Source organism: Dipteris shenzhenensis, chromosome 1, assembly GCF_047967505.1.
Source record: "Dipteris shenzhenensis isolate YYH24624 ecotype China chromosome 1, Dip_SZ_1.0, whole genome shotgun sequence".
NCBI classification, from domain to species: Eukaryota; Viridiplantae; Streptophyta; class Polypodiopsida; order Gleicheniales; family Dipteridaceae; genus Dipteris; species Dipteris shenzhenensis.
The window spans coordinates 46,253,493-46,276,394 of NC_141596.1; the positions used below are offsets into that span (position 1 = coordinate 46,253,493).

The 22,902-nt window shown below is 42.7% G+C and overlaps 1 protein-coding gene across 1 annotated transcript; it reads left to right on the forward strand.

Moving 5' to 3' along the window:
• The first annotated feature begins 413 nt into the window (after nucleotides 1-413).
• LOC147905936 (uncharacterized) lies at nucleotides 414-18,850 on the forward strand. Its single transcript, XM_087382356.1, has 3 exons — nucleotides 414-497; nucleotides 1,503-1,608; nucleotides 17,767-18,850. Exons 2-3 carry the CDS (start codon nucleotides 1,522-1,524, stop codon nucleotides 18,526-18,528), a joined length of 849 nt encoding a protein of 282 aa, XP_087238482.1. The 5' UTR covers nucleotides 414-497; nucleotides 1,503-1,521; the 3' UTR covers nucleotides 18,529-18,850.
• The last annotated feature ends 4,052 nt before the right edge of the window (nucleotides 18,851-22,902 follow it).

Consider the following 22,902-nt stretch of genomic DNA (forward strand, 5'->3'; position numbering starts at 1 on the left):
GAAAGATCTAACGGCTGAGTCGAACGAGGGAGCTGCACTATGTAATAGACATGTGGCGATAGAGCGACGTGTGGCCCTGCGACAACATGGCAGCTGCAAGGTAAATGCGCATGATCATCAGATGGTTGAGTTGGCAATCCAAAATCGTGTCAATTGTCATTGTCGGTGTTCGTGAATGTGGGTGTGTCAATTGGAAATCGCCTAACCCAATGAATTTCACTTGATGTACCTTGAGTTGGATGTGGAAGACCCTTTGATCGGAAGGTGGAGATTGATCCTCTACCGACCGAGGCCCTTGAAGGGGATGTGATGATCGATGGGAGACATAAAGGAAAGGAGGGGGGGGGATAAAGTATTTTTTTTCAAAAGGAGGGATCTGGTGTGAAAGGACTTGGGGTCCCCAACCTGCTGATCTATTTGTTTTGGCCTTTTGGGCTCTTGATCCCCTTCGTTGTATCCGCGCGCTGCTTCTCTCTTCATTTCGAGCTCGCTTTCAGGTAAGCTTTCCAGCTCCGCTCCCTTCATCTCTTCTCCTTTCCATGCATTTCTCTCATCCCTTCCCTCCTCCCCTCCCTTCTCCTCACCTCTTCCTCCTCCTCCTCCTCCTTTTGCTTCCTTTAGCTCTTTTTGTTCACCCATCGCCATTCACCGGCATCCACACACACACATATATATATATATATAGTTTTGGAGATTTTCCTGCGTCCTGGAATTTCCCCACAGTGTCGTTTGCACCACCTCGCCTCTAGGACGTAGGCAACGTCCCCTCCCTCTCCTCTTTAGCCAGGATTTTAGCATCGTCCCCGTGGGTTGACGCTTCGTCGTGCTGTTGCATTTCACCGCGGAGTACAGGGCTCTGGAGGAGCCAGCATTGTATTTGTAATTGGGCAGTGGAATCTCGAGGGAATTCAAGGTCCCTTGTACGGCGGTGATAAGCTTGTCCATTTTGCAGGTCGGCCTCCTGGAAGCATTTGCGGATTTTCGCTCGAGTTTTTTTTTTTTTTTGTGGGGGGGGGGGGAATCCGCGAACTGTGAAAGCGTTTTGGTTTTGCATGCGACTAAGTGTCCCGAGATCATGGGCGTTGTCGGCAATTCGTTTATTGCTGGGCTCGTATAGGATTGGTGTGTGTCAGAGTCTTTCGTATATTCTCAAGGGGTCTAAATTGCTACCAAGTTTCTGAGCTTCGTAGGATCTGTATAGTTGGGACGTTGTTTACAAATTGATAAATGGGCGAACATGGAAATGAGCCGCCGGAAGCACAACTGCATATCTAGATCTGTGGGTCGAAGTTCCTGAGCACGCATTTTTTAATACGGCAATAGACTTTGAAGACTTTAAAAATGCACTAATCTCATGCAAGCTTAGAGTCATGCACGCATTTGAATACACCAAATAGAGTTGTGGTTTGAAGAATTAAAAAGTGCACTAGAGTCTTTCTTTTGAATTATAGGAGATTGACAGTGTAGCAACAAATAATTAAGGCCTCTGCCGATTTTTGCAGAAACGAATTCCAGTTTGGCATGGACATAGCATTAGATGTGGAAGAATCTGTGACTTCAAATCCATTATGCCTTGCGAGAACTGTGAGCAATTATATTGACAGTGTGGTATAATTCTTCTCTCTGAATGCACTTTGGGCTTTAAAATTGACAAGGTGAACCCTGAAGCAATTATAATGGTAACTTAAAAAGTTTGGGATTTTCAATTTCTGAGACTTCTAGTGAATTATAAGCTGGCTTTATAAAGGACATTTTTGGTGACTCTGCTGAACCATCATATTTTAAGCATGTCCACGCTGTTCCCAATCAATAGGCGTTGCATTTATACGTTTTTCGTATCCATATTCCCAGTGAGCTTAAGGAACACCTGTGTAAAACGAATTATGATTTTTCCTATTGTTGTGCGTATCATGTGACACGTTTGCTCACGTGCCACAGGTGAGATTGCTATTCAATCCCTATGTCTTAGTTTTCATCCAGCAGCCAAACCCAAAAAAAATCCAACATGAATTAGTGGTAAGCAACTGTTATCGTCATGGTTCCACAATTCCTGATGTCAAACTTTATAGCAATTTAGGCTCTTTTTTTGCTGTCCATAAGTTCTCTCTATGGCAGTTTTGGTCGTCCTGATGTGAACATGGGAGCCGTGGCCACACGCAATTGGTTTCTGTGTGAAGGGAAGCACAACTTTAGAACTGAGCTGAAGGGGAAGTGGATGGTTTTGGAACTATCTCACTGTGTGAGGCTGCAGGCGAGTGTTTCAAATGCTGGAAAATGCTCAATTTTGTGAAGATATGTCTTGGAATATGCCAATCACACAATTTAAGGCTGGCAGCAGAGCTTCGATTTAGGATTGTGTTAAGTAATAAAAATGTGTCCTATGATGATGGTAGATCATTGAACATGTGATTTGATTGGCTTTGCTCTTTGGTCTCTGCCTGTCGTATGGCTGAGTGCCTCTTAGCTCTTGAGAAGCAGTAGAAAATATATTTTGGTCCTATGGATAGCTGTGGTAGAGCACTGTGCATTGCTTACAGACCTCGAGTGGGTAAAATTTAGCTGAGTCTTTGATTCAAACTCCAAAGTAAATGTTGCTGTATTATGTGTCTCCTTTTCTGTGGGGAAATGGCAATCTTGTGTTAAGTTCCATCAATTCAAGATTCTGTTGATTTCGTTTGTATATAGGCAAAGCTTGCCTGTACTGTATTTGGATGTCATGTGGTCCTAGATAGTGTTTTGCTTGGATAAATTCCGCCGCTCTCTTGTTTCCTTGTGTTTGGGCTGGTGTTTCTTTTGTTTTGATAAATCTCAAGGCTTGCCTAGTTTTTCTACTGATATAGGCAAATCTATCCCAACCCTAGTGGGTTTATGTGGACTACTTCATCTTTAAGAAGACTTTGTATGGGTGTGAAGCAAGCAGCTCATTCATTTGGTACTCAAAGATAGACAAACATTTCCATATTGAATTTTTTTTTCATTTGATTAGGATTTCATGCAAAGCATGAGTTTCTGAAATGTTTTGAAACCTAGATGACAGCTTTTGCTTTGATACTGGTGAGAAAGTAAGTGAAGCTTTGCTTACTAAAGTTATTTGTTTTTCTAAATTCTAAGTTTGTTCATGTCCAGAGTGCCAACAGAAACTCAGTACGAAGACTTTTGTCCCTTCATACGTTTGTATGAGGTGAAAATGTTGATTGACCACTGGATGTGGCCGCTTCTGCCTAGAGCTTCTTGAAGTGAGGCAATTTCTTCTTCTTGTGGAGATGCACATGACAATAGAAACAATGGTTGTAGGTCATTTGGGTTGGTGAATTCAAGAAACTGCCGTAGCTGTCGCTATCTTTGGTCGTCCAGTTCTTCTTAGACTGCCCGTTTCTTCCCGTTCCCACCATCACCTGGCGTGGTGAGTCCTGGTACTTCTTTCTTGGGTCCCTGACTCATAGAGTAATGAATTCAACCGCACCCCCCATGCCCCCCCAACCCCCTCTCCCCGCCTGCCCACAACCCATATGTTCCCTCTGTCATATGCCTCAACAGCCTGCCCAGCTACTTTCATCCTCCCCATTGTGATCCCGCCTGAAGGCCAGCCTCTTCCCACGCTACTGATTCCGGGGCCATATGTGGCCCACATGTGCAGCCGCTCCAGCAGTTGTTTCCGCCCCTACCTTGCCTCTGATCAGCCAGCCTATGCCTGGTTCTGTCTGCCCAATGTATGATTTAATCTGAAGCAGTTCTCTCCCCAGAAGCAGTTACGATTACCTGCTGTTCTCCTTCCTCTGGTTCGCCCTGCTTGTGCACCTTTATTACCTGCCATTGGTTATTTGCTGATAAAAGCCTCTGCACTTTGGTCAGAAGCTGCAACAAACCTTTGAATCTGCAAGAATCTTCTGCTAATGACCCTTTACTGAACAGAGCCTCTACATCACGTGCATTCCAGACTTTACTGCAAGTTCAGCCCATAGGAAAACTGCTCTAGAAAATTTATTTTCTTCTTCCTAAAAATGCTTGTTAAACCCCCCCCCCCCCACCCCGTGGGGGAGAGCTGGAAATGGAAGAGTTTCTGCCTGTGCGCTACATGGCCGTGGACTCATGTCATGAATATTCAACCTTGATGAACAGTAGTCAATGACTTTGGCAGTCCATTCATGACTTTGTTCAGTCAATTTTCTTCTGCAAGTGGCACTACAGTGCAGCAACTTTCATCACATGCTGTACACAACCGAGGGAACTCTTCTGAAGTTCTGGTTTTGCATTTTTACCACTCCCATGAAATGCCATTGTTCGCATCATGGCTTCCTAGTGTAGCAGGTCAAGTAGTGAACGGTAGTGAAAAGCATTAGTTATGTTAAAGCTGTGGCCAGTCTCCCCAATATCCTGGTCCTCAATGCTTTGTGATACATTTTCAGGATTAAAGCTGTGGCCAGGCTCCCCAATATTATGTTCCTCAATGTTTTGTGATGCATCTTAAGGAGAAAACTATCACGCATTTCTTGTTTTTGCTGCACAAGCTGCTCTTTGTTGTTCTGTGCAAATTTAGTTTGCCATCCTTTGCTATCACCTTTGTATCTTCTATATTTTCTTGGTTTATGGAGATATGCATTGGTCGATACCCACCTTTTTCTCAAAGACTTGTCCTCAAAGCTGCCATCCTTGAAGTGTCCAAGAGTGAGCACGTTTGATTTAATCTCAAGGTGACTATTGTCATCTGCAGCTTCTGTGCATGCCAATATTGTACCTTGTTTGTGAAGACTTTGATGGGGAGTTCCTTCTCGAAGATATCCATGGCAAGGATTGATGATCTTTGGAGTCCGTTGCATGGTACTTCAATTTTTAGTCTGATAGATTTGAATGCGGCTCATCAGATTGTATCTCGTGCTCAAGGTCTGCACAAAACTGCTTTTAGAAGTAGCTTTGATTGTTATGAGTTTTTGGTAATGTCATTCGGGCTTACCAAGGCTCCAACTACATTTGTCATGCTGATGAGTGATTTACTATGCCCGTATATTGGGAAGTTTTAGTACAAAAGTCTTGCTGAACTTATAGAACAAGATTTGAGAAAAAAGTACAGTACACAAGTCTGTTGTCTCTGTGTGAATAAGAAGAAAACTGTGTTATGCATGGTTAAGCTAGAATATATTTTCTTCATTAAAACTCTGATGGGGTTGAAGATGGCTGTAATTTTGTTGTGGCCAGTACCCAAGAATGTGCGAGCTTTATGGTCCTTCTCTGTTCAGTTTTAGAGAAGACATATCTAAGTGTATTTTGATACGTTCTCTCCATTGACTAAGTTCACGCCAGACAAAGTACCTTGCGTTTGGGGAAAGAATCAACAAGAAAACTTTGATGCAATAAAGAGAGCAGTAGCTCAAGGACCTGTGCTAAGGATTGTTGATCACTAGAAACCGGTTTTCCTAGAAATCAATGCAAGTGGCATTGCGGTAGGAGCATGCTATTGCAAGAAGGGAGGCTAGTGCCTTTAAAAGCAAGAAGCTTTCATCTTCTTAGAAGAATTGGTCAACTCATGAGCAACAGTTGTATGGTGTGGTCCATGCTTTGAAAGCATGGAGACATAATTTATATGGTGCAGAGTTTTATGTTGTCGATTATGATAGTCTGACATATTTTTGTAAACAGCCTTATTCGAGTGGCTGCCAAGCTAGGTGGACAAATTTCTGAAATATTTTTCCAAACAGCCAGATTTGAGTGCTGCCAAGATAGGTGGGCAGAACTCATGCAATTCCATATGGGGATTTGGTACTGAAGGTGGAAGGATAACAAAGTTGCTGATGCATTGTCACGCATTATGTGAGAGTGCAGCAGAAACTGAACAGAAAAGAGACTAAACCAAACAAACTGAATAGAAAGGAAAGATAGAGAGACTGCAAGGGATCTCAGGGAAAAGTCCTCTGCACTACTGGTAAAACCTCCAATGTGAGATACAGCAAGTGAGTGTTTTCTTTTTTGGGGGGGGGGGGGGGGGGGCTATATATATATATATATAGGCTCTACACCTCCCCAAGTCAACTGGTATAACAGGCTGACCAGCGGTCCTAGATGGGCCGACCCCCTCCTGCCATAAGAAGGGCTGCCACGCAGCCATATAGGGGCTCTTAAGTGGCGAACCAGCAGGTCGGTGCACTTCAGCCAGACTTGGGGCCTAGTAACCCGACCAGTCAGGTCAGGTTGGCTGCCCCAAAGGGTGGCGTGCCTGGTCCCCTATAAAGGCGCAGCCTAGGCCCAAAGGGGCTACCACGCGGTAGGAACACGTGCCATGAATGTGCCTCTAAGGTGATCTGTCCGCCTACCCATAGGACCCTGATCCATGCTGTGAATGGAGCCAAACTGGTCCACACAGATTTGGTCCCCCTCTAGCAAAGCACAACACCCTGGTAGAGCCTCTGGTTGGTAGATCTGCTCCGGAAGAGGCGGGATATACCACCTAGGCCAACCCTACTCTACACTAGCCTCACTAGGGGCGGGCACGCCCACAACCAAGGCCCTCACTCTCTACCCTAACTATCGTACATGAACAGATGCTCAACTCTGACACCCCCTCTCATCTCCTAGATGTCACATGATTAATAACTTGAGGAGTACAGTTTAGGAAAATGAAAGACCTTACTCTTGCATTGACATAGTCCTAGAGCTAAGGCATGGTCTCTGCCTCCTCCTATTGTAGGATCCCAAGATTTTCTACGAGGGGTAGGCCTAACAACCCCCACCAATATGAATTGCTAAATCATAGACTGCAAGACGGCGGACTCCATCTTGACCCACCACACACCGTAATTGAGTCCAACCAACTGACAGTTCAAATGGAAGGTGGTAATGTGGAAATTTTCATTTTGCTCTCTACCATCTCAGCCAGGGTATAGCCGTGTCGAAGTGACGAGAGAGTCGAACTAAGAAGAAAGAATGGATGGGAAAGAAGGTAGAGAAGAGGATTGACGGAGAAAGGGAGGACAAGGTTGGAGAAGATAATGAAGAGGCTTGGGGCCTAGGTGCCATCACACCCTCCTTGTTCCATCCCTCAAAGACACCTCCTTTCGAATATGAAAACACCCTTCAAAGACTACGCACCTGCCTTGACACCCAAACTGGCTGCAGCTCCCGCACTCCTCTTGTGACACCTCCAAATAGCAGCCCTAATCTCTACACAGTTTGCTGCTCTAGGCTTCCTCCACGTCTGGTTTCGAGCCTACCTTTGGCTTTGATACGATGTGAGAGTGTAGCGGAAACTGAATAGAAAAGAGAGAGCAAACCAAACCAAACAAACTGAACTGAAAGGAAAGAGAGAGAGACTGCAAGGGATCTTAGGGAAAAGCCCTTTGCACTGTTAGGAATGTATCGGGGATAGACTATCCTCACTCTCTCTCTTGCTCAATGCTAACTGCAACTGCAAGATGATTCACTCAATACACAGTGATGCTGTGGATGTGAGTGAGAAAATCAGAGGGAGAGAATGTAGTGGACCTCCAAAGAGGAAATAGAGACAACTGAATAATGAATGCCCAACGGGTAGAATACAATTGTATGAAGGGGCTGAAACCCTCACCTCAAAACTGGGAAGACTAGACTATCTAGAGGAGGTGAATCCTCACTAGATCCTTGAAGAGGCTGAGACTACCTTGCTTTTTGCTGCAGGGAGGCCTTGCTGCTACTATTCTGATAGTCGAAGTGTCGAAATGTGGGATGAAGAACGAGGGCCAGAGGCTGCCCTATTATACGCTGTTAGGTCAGCTTGGCCGACCTGGTCAACGCAGACCATTGACTAGGTCAATAAAAAAGGCAATGTCCAAAAAAAGTCAAAGCGTTGACTTTTTGACCAAAAAAAGAGTCAACTGTGTGTTTTTACCTGCGATGATGTGGCATTGACTGTCTGTTGACTGTGTGCTGATTGCTGATTGCACAAGGTGGCATGGTTGTATGGATGTCTGCGTGGTAGTTGACCTGGCTGCCTACGTTGGCACCAGCCAGTATGGCCACGTGCTTGTGGATGCGCGCGACAGGCAAAACCTCCAATGTGAGATACATGAGATGAGACAAAAAAGGGTGGCTGGGGGTATATATAGGCTCCACAACTCCCCTAATCGATTGGTACAACAGGCTGACTGGCATGCCTCAAGGGGCCACATGACTTATTTTCAACCAAAGCAATGAAGTGCTTGAAGACCATAAAACTTTTGGAGTTTTCCTTGAGTGGAACCACTCAAGCGAACCTTGAAAAATCATCAATAAATGTGTAGGCGCAGATGTGGGCACCATGTACAGGAGGTCATAAGCCTCGCCCCCTAGCCATGCAAAGAGCCTCTCTCTCCTCCCAAAAAATCCCATGAGGGATGAAAGGAGAGGGCAAATGAGGCCTTTATATCCAAGGCCCCCCAATACACACATTAGCTTATGGGATTACTCCCATTAAATCCACATGTCAGCATGTGGCTGCCCCCCCTTCCATTAAGCCTTTTTTCACGCAAATGAAGGGTGACGAAGTAGAGATGATTCCCCAACGATGGAGTCTTGATGGGGCCGCAAACATTACTATGAATTAGTTACAATTTCTAGCAGCCCGAACAACGTCATCCTTTGGAAAAGAAAATATGTGCATTTTACCAAGAATGCGAGTGGGAGGGGGAGAGGGAGTGTGCGTGCGCGCGCGTGTGTGAGAGAGAGAGAGAGAGAGAGAGAGAGAGAGAGAGAGAGAGAGAGAGAGATTAGAATCTGCAGACGGCCAAAAAAGTTAATGACCAAGAACACTGAAATGATCATGAGAGTACATCCCGCATGTGAAGAACCAGACTTTTCAAGAATGCAATTGTGTGCAATGCTTGCATAATTTGAATGTTGATTGGCCCTCCAATGGGGGAAGAGCGACCTCGTGAGAGTACTTGTTTCTCTTTTTGGCCTACGTGCAAGGTGGGATAGAGATGTTGGATGAATGCAAGGTGAATAGAGAATGCTACATGAGATTCACAATGAAGGGTGATACCCTTTCATTAATGTCCCTTGAGATCACTCAAGTTCCAGTCCCATTTAGGCCTATCCTTAACCGTTGACCCATGCATCTACTTCAATGCACTCTAATGCATTCTCCCCTTTCCTATTGCCTCTAGGATCTCTCAAGTTTTCTCATTTGATACTGGTATTTGTATTTTCTATCTTCAGGTGACTCTTTGCTCTACGGACTCAACTTTTCTTGTGGGTACTCATTCCCATTTATGCTCGTCTTAACCTTTTCTTGTTCTTGAAGTACACATGGAGGTGCTAACTTTTCTTCTTTAGTAACCTTTTCATTCCCAAGAGGTTGAATAGGTGGATTTCCTTTAATTGGCTTCTCATATAGGGATTGCTCTTATGTTTCATTATGGTTTTTAGTTGCATTGCCTCATTGTCGTTTGCGGTCCTTTGGTGTTTGGTAGTCTCTCCGCATCCAGAATTTCCTTGTCCTTTTAAGAGTCTTCTTTTCCCCCCCAATGGTGGCCTAGATGAGGTAGAACTATTGCATTCACCTAGATTGGGTAAAACTTTGCACGTTCCTTCCTTCACCTCCTCCTCGAAATTTGTAGATTTCTTTGCTTGCCGCTGCCTCCTCCCCCCCCGTCTGTCTGTCTCTCCCTCCCCCCCCCTGTCTCTCTCTCCTCCCTGCTCTCTCTCTCTCTCTCTCTCTCTCTCTCCCTTGGATATAAATTGGTGTATAATATAAGTGTTGAAGATGTTTTCTCTTGGATATATTTTTTTAAAGATAATCTTTACATCTTAATAGGTGATTCTTTGTCTCAACAAAGTATAGGAATCCCTATGGGCACTAATTGTGCTGTCGTTTTAGTAAACTTTTATCTTTTCGCTTATGAATTTGAGTTTATGCAAGGTCTTATTTCTATCTATACTTGCCCTATCGTTTTACATAAGCTTAGCCAAGTTAGGCCTTCTATAGATGATTTATTTGCTCAAGATGTTCTTGACTTTCAAGACTTTATGTACAAAGACGCTAGTGCTTTTGGAGAAGGAATCTATCTTCGTGACTCTTGTGAACTTAATTGCACCTTCAAGAGGGGATTCTTGTGTTTTCTTAGATCTTTCTAAACATGCCTAAGGTTAATACACCGAAGATAAAAATCTAAGATTGTGCGAACTTTTTTCACTATTTTTCTTGGATTATACCTCTTGTGTATTAGCAAAGTGATCAAATTACTACATTGAGTGATAAAATACTCCTTAGTTATACTAAGGCGAAAAAATCTATGGAATTGGAAAGAAGTGATTCCATATTTTGCCAAGTTAGACATGTTTGAGTCAATGTGAGGCATTTTTATAATTTGTAACTCACTATATTCAGGTTGTTCACGTTTATCATATATATCAACCTCTAATCCTGTAGTAGATTGAGAGAGTCTATGATTGAACATTTTGGGCATCTGGATACTCTTTCCCTGGGTCGTGCTGCACGTCAGCTTCTTTTGCAGCATATTGATTTGTTGTTTATTTTTGCTCAGTCACCCTCTTCCTTTCTTCTTATTTATTATTTCTTTCTTTTTGGTTTTGTTTTGTGTTGTTTTTTAAATTTATTTTTAGTAAACACTGGGTTTGCCGAAGAGACTACGCGGGTCTTTAGAAACCTGATATGGCTGCTGTAACCAAACCTTAAGATACTTGAAATACTTTAGCAATAAAATCACTGCTATTATGACACTCTTGAGCAGTTTGCAACACACTAAACAGCTTCTGAAATAAATCGCAATATGGCTCCACTTCTTGGAATAGCTTGTAGAGGATCTTGGGCACCCTTAGACCAAATCGCAGCAGTGCTAGGCTCCTTGGAATCAATTTGCAGCAGGTCTGGGTGCTTTCGAGCATCTCTGGGCACCAGGTAGGGATGGAAACCCTAATCGCACCAAGTAGATGATCTTCCGGAAGGACTGGGAACTATATCGCTGCAGCTGCACTCTTTCCGGGCACTTGTACGCGTCAAAGAGTCAAAGGTATGATGCTGGAATGAATTGCAACTCAGCCTAGGAGTAGAAGTGAATCACAGCAATAGAAAGAGGGGTCTGGGAGAGAGAAAGAATACAAGACACCGCACTAGGGCCTACAAATAAGGGCTGGACCCCCCCGAAGGTCTTTATTGCAATAGCATAATCTTTGTACTACTGCTCACGATTTGCACAACTGGCTCACGAAAGAGCATAAGCCTGAGTACAATCTTGAATGAATCTGGGAGGCCAGGGGCCTTTTTTATAGACTAGGCCTAGCAAAAAGCTAGGGCCTTCTTTCTAAAAGCTGCTTTTACAAAAAGCCAAGATTTTAGTCTCTTTTCTTTTAATCTGGTTCTCTGGAGCTTTTAGGTGCCTTTTAATCTTGTGAGCTCTCCTTTTAATGAGGTGCCTCCTTGTCTTTACTTTTTGAGCCTTGTGGGACTTGCTTTTTACACTTTTCTCCCCACTCTTGGGTCCTTTTTGCACTCTCTTAGGTCCTACACATGGCACAAACAAATTCCAACATACCCATTAAAGGTTAGCGAAATGCATGCATTTCTAGTTCTTGAACTAATCCTAGTTCCTTGTGGGCATCCCCACAGTTCTCTTTTACCATTGCAAAGCAAAAGTAGTAAAACTTATTCTAGTGAACCAAAGTCTGTTTTCTTTGATCGTAGTCAATCTGATAAAGACACTTCTTTATTTCTTGGGAGAAATACCAATTGGTGACTTGGCAAGATAACCGTTGATAAACTTGCCTCTAGGTGCTTTTCTTCTTTGTGCAGTACACAATCTGTTCTTGTTGGAGGGTCTCCTCCATCTCTTCCACCTTAAGTGGATCTTGGAATACGGTAATTGCTGGTCATTGGCTTAGATTAGTCTTGTGGCATTCTCTGCTCCTTTTGGCCGACTGGCCTTCCAGGGCACTACGCAACCACACGCCCCTGTTTTTGCATTTAAAACTCTTTCTTTCCACATGGAAGTTCTTGCTTTTCTTTGGCATTTCTTGCTCTTTAAGAGCACTGGGCAGCCATAGGCCCTTCTTTTTCACGCTCTTTAAGAGCACTGGACAGCCATAAGCCCTTTCTCGATCTAGTGCCATTCTCGATCATGTCAATATTCTTGGTCCAAATTCCTTGGAATGACAAAGCTCTTGACATCTTTGTTTTTTAGAATCACCATAATGTCTGTAGATACACTCAGAGAAGTTTCCCATCCAGTACTTATAATGTCCTTCATTCTTGGCAAGTTCATGCCCCTTTCACTTGGAGTTGCCTGCTTCTTCTTTGACTTTCACAAGCTGGACTAGAGATAGTTCTGAAATGATTGCTTCTTCCAAGGGCTCTGTATTCCCCTCGGCTTCTTTGGATGCAACTCCATCTTTAAATCCAAATAAAAAGGAAGCAATAAATCACATGGCCAATATTTGGGCATATCACACTCATTGACTTCTCATTCATGACAGGTGTCTTCCTGAAACAAATTCAAGAAAACAGTCCACTTTTCTCCTTGTATTGCCATACAAGAGTTAGATCTTCATAAGGCAAACCTTATCAACATAAAGAAGATACTTAGCCTTAATAAAACTATTTCTTGGAATCTTTCCATATCCTCTTTCTTTGAGAATACTCTCAAATCTTTCTGAATGAAGTGATAATCTCCATACCGATACTCATGCTGGTCAGACATAAACTTGGAGGGTTCTCAAACTTTCCAAAAGGATATATAACTGACATATGAACTGTAAAATTCTTCGCTTTGGCCATAATAATCCATGAGAAGCCATAAGAGTTTTTGTATAAAACAAATCCCAATGGAAACTATTGAATAATAGAATCCTGAAGAAAATACTGGGTCAATAATGACCATAAAATACTGCCATATTGAGGGCTGGTACTTGAGCATGTCATGCTCCATGACAAGAAAACAACAAAACCAAATATCATAACCGAAACTCCTGCAACTGAGATAATATAACTTGAAACTGAGATACTTGGTCAATAATGACCACATCATACATGGAATTCCACCATAAAGGATCAGATACTTGATCATCTCATCATCCATAAGAACATAACTGATGATCATGACTAGTTATCATAACTCAATTCCCTAATTGAAGATCATAAAATCAGGCGCATGACTATCAACTTGCCAACTTTGAACATACTACCCTCAAATAGGGTCTGATCTTGAATCTATCATGAATCTAACTCTTCAATTCTTAAAAGATATACAAGTAGTCCAAATTCCCTAGTGCCGAGCCTCCAAACAGGAGTGCCCCACCTTCTTGGATGTGTATTAGTTTACAAACATGAGCGCTCCACCTTCTCGAGCAAGAATCATGTCACAGTCGGTGCGCCTCACCCTCCCAACACTTGAACTGATACAAAAACAGGTGTGCCTCACCTTGATTCACAGCTCCGTGCTAGCCTTGGACCGTTTCCACCAAGGAAAATGGAAATTCTATGCTCTAATACACTGTAACCAAACCTTAAGATACTTGAAAATACTTTATAAAATCACTGCTATTATGACACTTTTAAGCAGTTTGCAACACACAAAATAGCTTCTGGAACAAATCGCAATATGGCTCTACTCCTTGGAATAGCTTGTCCAGGATCCTGGGCACCCTTAGACCAAATCACAGCAGTGCTAGGCTTCCTGGAATCAATTCGCAGCAGGTCTGGGTGCTTTGGACTCAATTCGCAGCATCTCTGGGCACCAGGTAGGGCTGAAAACCCAGTCACAGCAAGTAGATGATCTTCCACGAGGGCTGGGAACTGGATCGCTGCAGCTGCACTCTTTCTGGGCACTTGTATGCATCAAAGAGTCGAAGTTATGATGCTGGGATGAATCACAGCTCAACCTGGGAGGAGTAGAAGTGAATCACAACAATAGAAAGAGGGGTTTGGGAGAGAGAAAAACTACAAGACACCACATTAGGGCCCAGAAATAAGGGTTAGACCGTCCCGAAGAATAGCTTGTACAGGATTTTGGGCACCCTTAGACCAAATCGCAGCAGTGCTAGGCTTCTTGGAATCAATTCGCAGCAGGTCCGGGTGTTTTCGCAGCATCTCTGGGTACCAGGTAGGGCTGAAAACCCTAATCGCAGCAAGTAGATGATCTTTCAGGAGGGCTGGGAACTGGATCGCTGCAGCTGCACTCTTTTTGGGCACTTGTACGTATCAAAGAGTCGAAGATATGATGCTGGAATGAATCGCAACTCAGCCTGGGAGGAGTAGAAGTGAATCACAGCAACAGAAAGAGGGGTCTGGGAGAGAGAACAAATACAAGACACCACATTAGGGCCCAGAAATAAGGGTTGGACCCCCCCCTAAGGTCTTTATTGCAATAGAATAATCTTTGTACAACTAGCTCATGAAAGAGCATAAGTCTGCGTACAATCTTGAATGAATCTAGAAGGCCAGTGGCCTTTCTTTTATAGACTAGGCCCAGCAAAAAGCTAGGGCATGTTTTCTAAAAGCTACTTTTACAAAAAGCCAAGCTTTTAGTCTTTTTCCTTCTAAATTTGGTGCTCTGGAGCTTTTAGGCACCTTTTAATCTTGTGGGCCCTCCTTTTAATGAGGCGCCCCCTTGTCTTTAGTATTTACTTTTCTTGGGTCCTTTTTGCACTCTCTTAGGTCCTACACATGGCACAAGCAAATTTCAACACTCTAACCCATTAAAGGTTAGCGAAATGCATGCATTCCTAGTTCTTAGACTAATCCTAGTCCCTTGTGGGCGTCCCCACACTTCTCTTTTACCAATCCAAAGCACAGGTAGTAAAACTTATTCTAGTGAACCAAAGTCAATTTTCTTTGATCATAGTCAATTTGATAAAGACTCTTCTTTACTTTTGGGGAGAAATACGAATTGGTGACAGTTGCTTATGCTTGGGCACTGATGACGACGTAAGTGTTGCTTTGCTTGCTAAGTATGTCTACCTTTTGTTTTTCCCAAAAAATTTGTTACCTCATTTTTCTTCCTTTCATTTTCTCTTTTATTTCTTTGTAGAATTTTGGTGTTTAAAACAACAAAATTCTGAATTTGTAGTCTTACAAAGGTATATAATATAGAATAATGTTCTAATGTCTACTAATCACAAATTAGTGATTTTTCATCATGACACTTCCTCCTACTTGAATCGGCAGATTCCTCTTCTGAATCCTCTCGTCTCTTTCTCTTGCATACACTTTTACTCAGATGATCCACTGCCATAACAATTCGGTTAGTGTCCATCATAAATACAAATACATGCTACACCATTATATTGGCATATAATATATAATAATGTTCTAATGTCTACTAATCACAAATTAGTGATTTCTCTTGTCATGACACCCAATGAGGGGAACTAGAAGCTGATTAAACTAGGACTGCAAAAAAGAAGTCAGGAGGAGTTCCTATCATATCTTCTCATGTGTCATATGCCATTTGTTGGGCATGAGTAACTTGAGCAGCAGCTTGGTGCATTGCAGTGATGGTACCTTGGATGGGGCGTGGTGCTTGCTGGGCTTGTGTTGGAGTCTTCTACTGACCAGGCGTACTTAAAAGTTAAGGTCCTGATACCCACTTTTCCCATCCACTTTTTCTTATATGATGAAGTCGTTTGTGATCTCTAGCTGTTTGGGGCCATGCCTCATGGCAGGTCTCATGAGTCTAGAACTAAGTCAGGGAACCTTGTGTATGAATAGTGCAGCACATCTCTGACCTAGATAGTCAATGACTTTGTTCATATCCGTGTATCCATGGGTAAAAAGGTAGTGATACTCCCTCGTATCTCATAATACCTAGGGTGACACCCTTTGTGACATGTCACAAAGGGTGTAGAGCCTCAAATCTCTATAGTGTCGTATGGCTGTAATCTCGTGACCTGCCTTGATCTTCAATCTATGAGAGGAAGTCCTCTGCTGGCCCATGGTGATCCGGGTGCTCAATTGGAGGAAATGCTCTCTGTAGAAGGCCATCTTGGTGCCGTGTGGTTGCGCAGGAGATACATGTAATTTTTTTGCAAGATGACCTATGTCAAGTCTTTATCCATGTCTTATGGATGTGTACTTACGATACGCATCTGATGAGTGTCCTACTATGTCAGACACAGGGAAGGAACATCTACTAAGTACTAATATGGTGGTAAGTGGTGGATAGACATGTCTGTGATCAGAACCATTTGAAGACTCGTGCATACCAGCAGTGTTTATCTCCCTTAGCTACAATATGTATAGACGATACCTGGCATTTGTGTGGAGGGGTTTCGCAACAAGCTCTGATACAATGATGTCATGTGGAGTACATCTCTTCCCCTGGATCATACGAGATAGCATCATGACCTGTAGTCCTTCAAAATCCGTTCACTCATCCTCTTTGAAGCCAAAAAGCATTTGCACATAAGACCGCTGGTCAAATTAGAGAATCAAAGAGTAGTGATATCATGCTCATGTGCTGGAAATGTGCTTTAAAGCAGTCTCTCGAGTCATGATAAATGATGGCATGCCCTCTGGTCAACATGCATGTGCTGTTGGTTTCATGGTAAACTCGGGACCTGTGAAGCTGAGCATCATTCGTGCTCATTCGTTGAAGATCATAACCTTAGTTTTACTGGGTTGACCTTCATGTCTTGGCTCTCACAAAAGCTTGCAAGGCTGTCAAATGCATCTGTAGCCCCTCTGCTGTGTCTGAGATCAGCAGCACACCGCCTGCATACAGCAGGATATGTATGACAGACTGTGCCAGGGTCAATCCTTGCGTATCCAGAAAAGAGGCCAGCTCATCAATGTAGAGGCTGAAAGAGCGTGGGGGAGGGGACACCCCTGCTTTACCCAATGTTGTTACTTACCTTCTCTGACAACCCCCTGCGGTGTGCACTCTGCCTGTGACCCTCTCATACAAAGCCATAATTGCCCATATAATGTCATGTGCCTATTGCGTAGTCTTTCCACATTTTACCTTTAGCCCACTGTGGTTGCAGAAATGTTCCAAGACTTTCATGAGTTGCTGGGTGGTCCTCCCCCTTCAGGTTTGGCACTTGGGCCTTCCTGTGTGTTTCCAGGAATTGGTCTGCATGCTTCCTGCTGTGCAGGTGTGAGGCCCCTACGTAAAGGGGAGTGAGATGTGTTCTTCTGTTTGCAAGGATGATATCCCTTTTCTACGTAATCCAATTGGCGAATTGTATCATAGTGTAGTTCTTACTACTACTATTTATAAACAAGGACGGTCTCATGGAGTGATAACATTGCGATATTAATGTCAAGGCCACTTGAATTAGGACCATAATGAAAGTAAAATTCAAGCAGAAAGAATTGTGTAGTGGATCTTTCAGGTGGTGATACATATTACAACAGAAAGCACAGCAAAGGGACATGTTATGGATTCCTACTTTCTCATGCAATTAAACTTCATCTTGATGTAAGTAGGGGTGAATGCTCAATTGTGTGGGTCCGTGTGGATATGTGTAAGAGCGTATGTTTATACTATGGTTTACACTGTTGGGCACTGATGATGTTGGTGACAGAGTTTGTGGTTTTCAACCTTGTGGGTCACTGTCACTGTAGTATATTTATGGCCTCCCTAGTTCTTTGCAAGGGCTCTGTTTTGACCTGTTTCCATAACTCAGTGGCTGGGTTGAGCTTATCATCTTCCTTTGGGTTTTTGGTTGCTCTAAGTTTGAATGGGATTCTGTTGCCTTGAAAATAACTCCAGTGGATATGTTCTTGTCTTCTTTAAGTGAATTATGTGGGAAGGTACAATCTACGCTACCTCCACTTTAGTGTGATACCAATTCTCTGAGTTGCAGGTTCCCTCTCCTCAAAGAAAAAGTGCAGATATACGACTTCTTGGACATGACCCTGAGGTTTATGAGCCTTGTGATGACTCTTTTGCACTTGTTGATGCTCTCCTTGCTGATAGAGCTCATTTGAGAGATCTTCAACCAAGTATATGTTTGGAGGTGGGATGTGGCAGTGGCTATGTTATCACTTCTCTTGCACTGATTCTTGGTGATGATAAAGACAAGGTGCAGTTTTTGGCTACTGATATCAGTGAGGCAGCAGTAAAGGTCACAACTTGTACCCTTACAGCCCACCATATAGATGCTGATGTCATTGTCACAGATCTTGTGTCAGGACTTGAGAAACGCTTAAGTGGGGCAGTTGATGTGCTTGTGTTCAACCCTCCTTATGTGCCGACTCCAGAAGAAGACGTGGGGCTAGATGGGATCATTTCTACATGGGCTGGTGGGGATCGTGGTCGTACAGTGATTGATCGCATGCTGGCAGTTGTAGACTCACTCTTGTCAAGCAAGGGGTGGTTCTATCTTGTTACTGTAGCAGCAAACAACCCTGGAGAAATCTGCCAGATTATGAGGCGAAAGGGTTTTGCATCACGGATTGCTATCCAGCGTTACACAGAGGAGGAGAGCCTGCATGTGTTGAAATTTTGGAGAGAGGCTTTGAGGGATTCGTCAGATTTTGGAGGACCTACATCCCCTTATTCTCGCACATCCTTTCCGCAGATCTCTCTGTCTCGACGGTTTTCACGTCTAGTATCATTCAAATAATGCTATTTAAGATTTGTCGTACAAGCTCCTTTTGGACCTGAAGCTACATTTTGGCGAGTGTCACACGACGATTGATTTACCTTTGTATGATAACTACATTTTGGCAAGTGTCACACGACGATTGATTTACCTTTGTATGATAACAAGTGATGCTTAGGCATTATATGTAAAAATGTTCCTATCATTTGGGCACAACTGGGAGACCATTTTGTAAAAATCATGGCCACTGTTGGATGTATCATGCAGTTCTTCTGACGGGACATACTGTTGGCAATCTATGCTTGATGGCAAGACTAATTGGAACCCTTTTTATAATACTGTTTCTGCTGAGAAGAAAAATGTCTGTTTTTCAGTTTGACAATTAGCTATCATGTGATAAATACTTTATGTACATGGCTGCTTTTGTAGGGGGCTCTTGTTCTTAGATTGAGGGGCTCACCATTTACGATGTGACCTCTTGCTGTATGGATCTTCCTTTTGTATATAAAACAAGGCGCAAAGCTACCAAACATAAGAGCATCTGTAATCTTTGCATTGTAGTTTTTAGTTGGAACTTGGAGAAACTGTGCTGGGGAGCTCAGGTTAACCCTTTTTTCCTTTGTGTGCGGATCTGGGGGGCAGAGAAGAAAATGCAGGACGGTTGAAAATCAAGATCTATAGAGCTATTGTGTCCCATGTACACAGTACAAGAGAGGGAGAGATTTTTCATTGGACTAACCATGTAACCAGAATTAGGGTTAAGGCCATTAGAACGTAGGACTGGCATTTAGGAGTAGTCTAACCTGAGGTTGGTACTAGCCAGGGCTGAAAAGGTCAAACCTAACTTTGGCCCAAACTAAGGGTTGGAGAGCAGTCTAATCAAGGGTTAGACATAATCTAGCATTGGTCAGGTTGGAGCTAGCCTGGAGAGCCTTGGAAAGTGCTGTTCCAAGAAAAGTGAATAATTTGAGGAAAATGGGCATTGTGTGGAAAATAGGCCATTTAGGGCATAGCTCTTATAATTTAAGATAGCAAAGGTGTAAGGCTAGGCTTATAAAGACAAGCCAAGGGCTCATTGCTCAGGACATCTCGTGGGAGGTGGTTCCCAAGCATGTGGACTCGGTCAATACTAGCAGCTTGGTGGAACGGGCATGTGGTATGGGGCACGTGCATTGTCAACAAGTGGACTAGCTTTCTATTTGACCTAGACCTCAAGCTTGGGGGTGGTTGGAGGTACCAAAATAGTGGCTAGGAGGGGAGCACGCTAGCTCAATCCTTGGGGGCTTGGTCACCTATGCTCAATGTATGTACTCTTCACTATGGTTTGATAGATCAACATATTGAAACTCAAGGCATTTGCCTTAGGCATGGGAATAATATTGGTGCCTTGATTTGGTTACTTGAATCATTTGATAGTCCATATATCAAGTAATACTCGTTCTACTCAATTGCAATTTGTAAGCGTTTTGATCTTAGGTTTATTATCCACACCCAAGAGAGCATGAAGCAGAGTCAAATTACCATTGTAATATGAAATTGCAAATTTAGGCAATAAGTTGATAATATGGACTAGAAGGACACTATCTTGGTTTGGTGAAATTTGTAGCCAATGCTCTAGATTGTGAAGTGAAAGAGGACTAATATGGCTTGATGGAGATTATCTTAGCAACTTGGGTGTGTTTGTTGGTGACTATTGGTGAAGCATGGAGATTATATTAGCCTAAGTTCGATCATTGGATCTAATAACGACAAAGCAATACAACAAGATATAACTTGATGGCAAAACACAAGGCCGATGGAACTATGCTGCTAGCCTAAACATTCTGCAATCAAAATTGATTTTAGAGAAGTTTTGGATCGACATTATGAGGCAAACAAATGCAGTGCGATGCTACGAGAGTAGGAGGAGATATCCCACATGAGGACAACATGGATTAAGGGAAGAGAAGGCATGGAGTGTTGGAGTGAGAGACTGTCCGGAGACCACACGCTATGGAGATGTTGACCAAAGCATACATGATAGAGGTTCAACCCATCCCAGCTCTACTTAGAGGGGAATGTTTGAGCCACAAGGCTTCACTCTTGATATGGCCGATTGGATATATAGATCACAAAACTATGCCCCCCGCCACAGTGAGAGAGGACCTAACAAACACAAATATGAGATTTCTTTGTAGCTCACTGGAGAGCCACTATGGCACCTGGCTATGTATTTTGAGTACTAGTCCACTAGATACAGAGATCACAGAACTACGCCCCTTGCAAGTTGCCACAGTGAGAAATGACTCGACAAACATAGATATGAGATGTCTTCGCAGCTCACAAGAGAGCCACCATGGCACATGGCTATGTATTTTGAGTACTACTTTTGAGTTTGAGTTTAGCACCCAGCAAAGGGCGCTAGCGAGCTTTTTGCCTCAGCCCACAGTGGCTTGTATGAGTTACCCTTGGATTCTAATTTGTCTCATAGGCCCGCGAGCCCTTCCAAAGACATTAATAAATCTTTCTTCTTAATTCTCTCTCTCTCTCTCTCTCTCTCTCTTTCTCTCTCTCTCTCTCTCTCTCTCTCCCCAAATGATCTTCTCCCATCTATCCTCACCTCTTATGGAGGTCACCTCTCCTCTGGTCCCTCTTCTTTTCTCCATTGGTGGTGTGGAACTCAAATTCAACATCAATAAACCTTTTCCCTAATATCTTCTTGAAATTATCTAGGCCCTTTTATCGTGTTTCTTGATCTCCATATTTTTATGACTCTAGGTCTTTTATTGCTTTACTTTCTTCACAAAAGATTCAAGTGGGAAGAAGAAAGGTTGTCTCACTCTTGTCTCACCTCTTAGGCTCTCCTTAGGCCCAAATAGGGATTTGATGCCAAAGCCTCATAATATACCACTCAAACAATACAAATGTACATCTACTCAAGAAACAAAACTTTTATACATCTACTCAACAAACAAAACTTTTGTACTTTTTTAAATTTAAGTGTTGTTCTTTCTTGTTTATAAAAAATTTTGTTAGTCCATATGTGCTAATAATTATATGCTAGCATATTTGTTAGCATTGGTTTAATGTTAGCACGTATGTGTTAATGATCGTTTGCATGCTTAATTTAATGGGTTGCTTTGATGGATTTGTTTCAATCACAATGGGTTTGCTTGGTGAATGATTATATACGTAACTTGAAAGAAGTATTTTAAAGAGTCAAGTACATACAACTTACATTAAATATTAAACTATTAAGAACAAGTTAATATATGAACAAGTACATGAAGATGTTATGCATTCAAATAACTTCCAATTACAAGGACATTCATCTTATAGAGGTTAAGAATCTGGAGCCATTAGCTATTGTGGGAGCATCAAATTGCCAATCCCAAAATCATATATAGAAAACATGGAAACTCAGCCCGCTACCCAACAAAGTGGACATAACCTACGTGCTTACATGGCTTGTAGCAAGAAGAAACCTATGGCTACAAGGTGTAACATAGAACCCGCTAGATGCATCAAAAACTACCCGACACACTAGACATAGTAATGCATCTTTGATGCCTTCAATAAGGGACCCCATCGAGCAAGATGGTGACAAACACTACCTGCAAAGAGGCTCAGTGCTCCATTCACTCTTGTCATAGACACACGTTCAATTTCTTTAAGCTTACCAATTGTACTAAGAGCCATCACAGTCTTCTGGGCCACTTCATCTATTATTTGTCTTTTCAAGCGTTGGCTCTCATCAAAATGAGCTTCGTTTTCCTCACTTTCGCTTAAAAGCTGCCTGAATCTCATTGGCATGCTGCTCTTCTTCTTCAATCTCTTCTCATGTTTATGGTCTCTTATGTGTTCTTTTACTTCTCGATGTGGCTCCTTTCCTGACATTGGAAACGGTAGAAGGTGTTGTGTGAAGTTAGAAGGTGGATGCTGTGTGAAGATATTGGTTGATGCAAGCAAAATAATATGCATGCATAGATTCAAGCACAAGGCGCAAGCATGCAATGATATAGATTGCATGTGTGTTTGTTGTTTTGATAGTTAGCTTACAATTTTCATGCATGCAACACAAAAAATGACATGCATTCAAATTAAAAAATGACAAAAACCACCCCTCTCTTTGAGATTTTACCTCTTGAATGAAAATCATTGCAAAATGAAGCAGCGGTATCCTTATATACTTAAGGCAATACTAGTACCATGCTACACAAGACTATACCATTGGTACATCTCTAATATCGATGGTAGTTATCACACTATTGGCAGTATCACACAATATACCATCAATAAATGTAAGATTACAACCGGTGGAATTTGTGCCTGGTTTCGCCAACGATGCATTTCTCTTATTGGTGCACGAGGATATTTAACAATTATGATATTTATCAATGATAAACATCTTTGTAT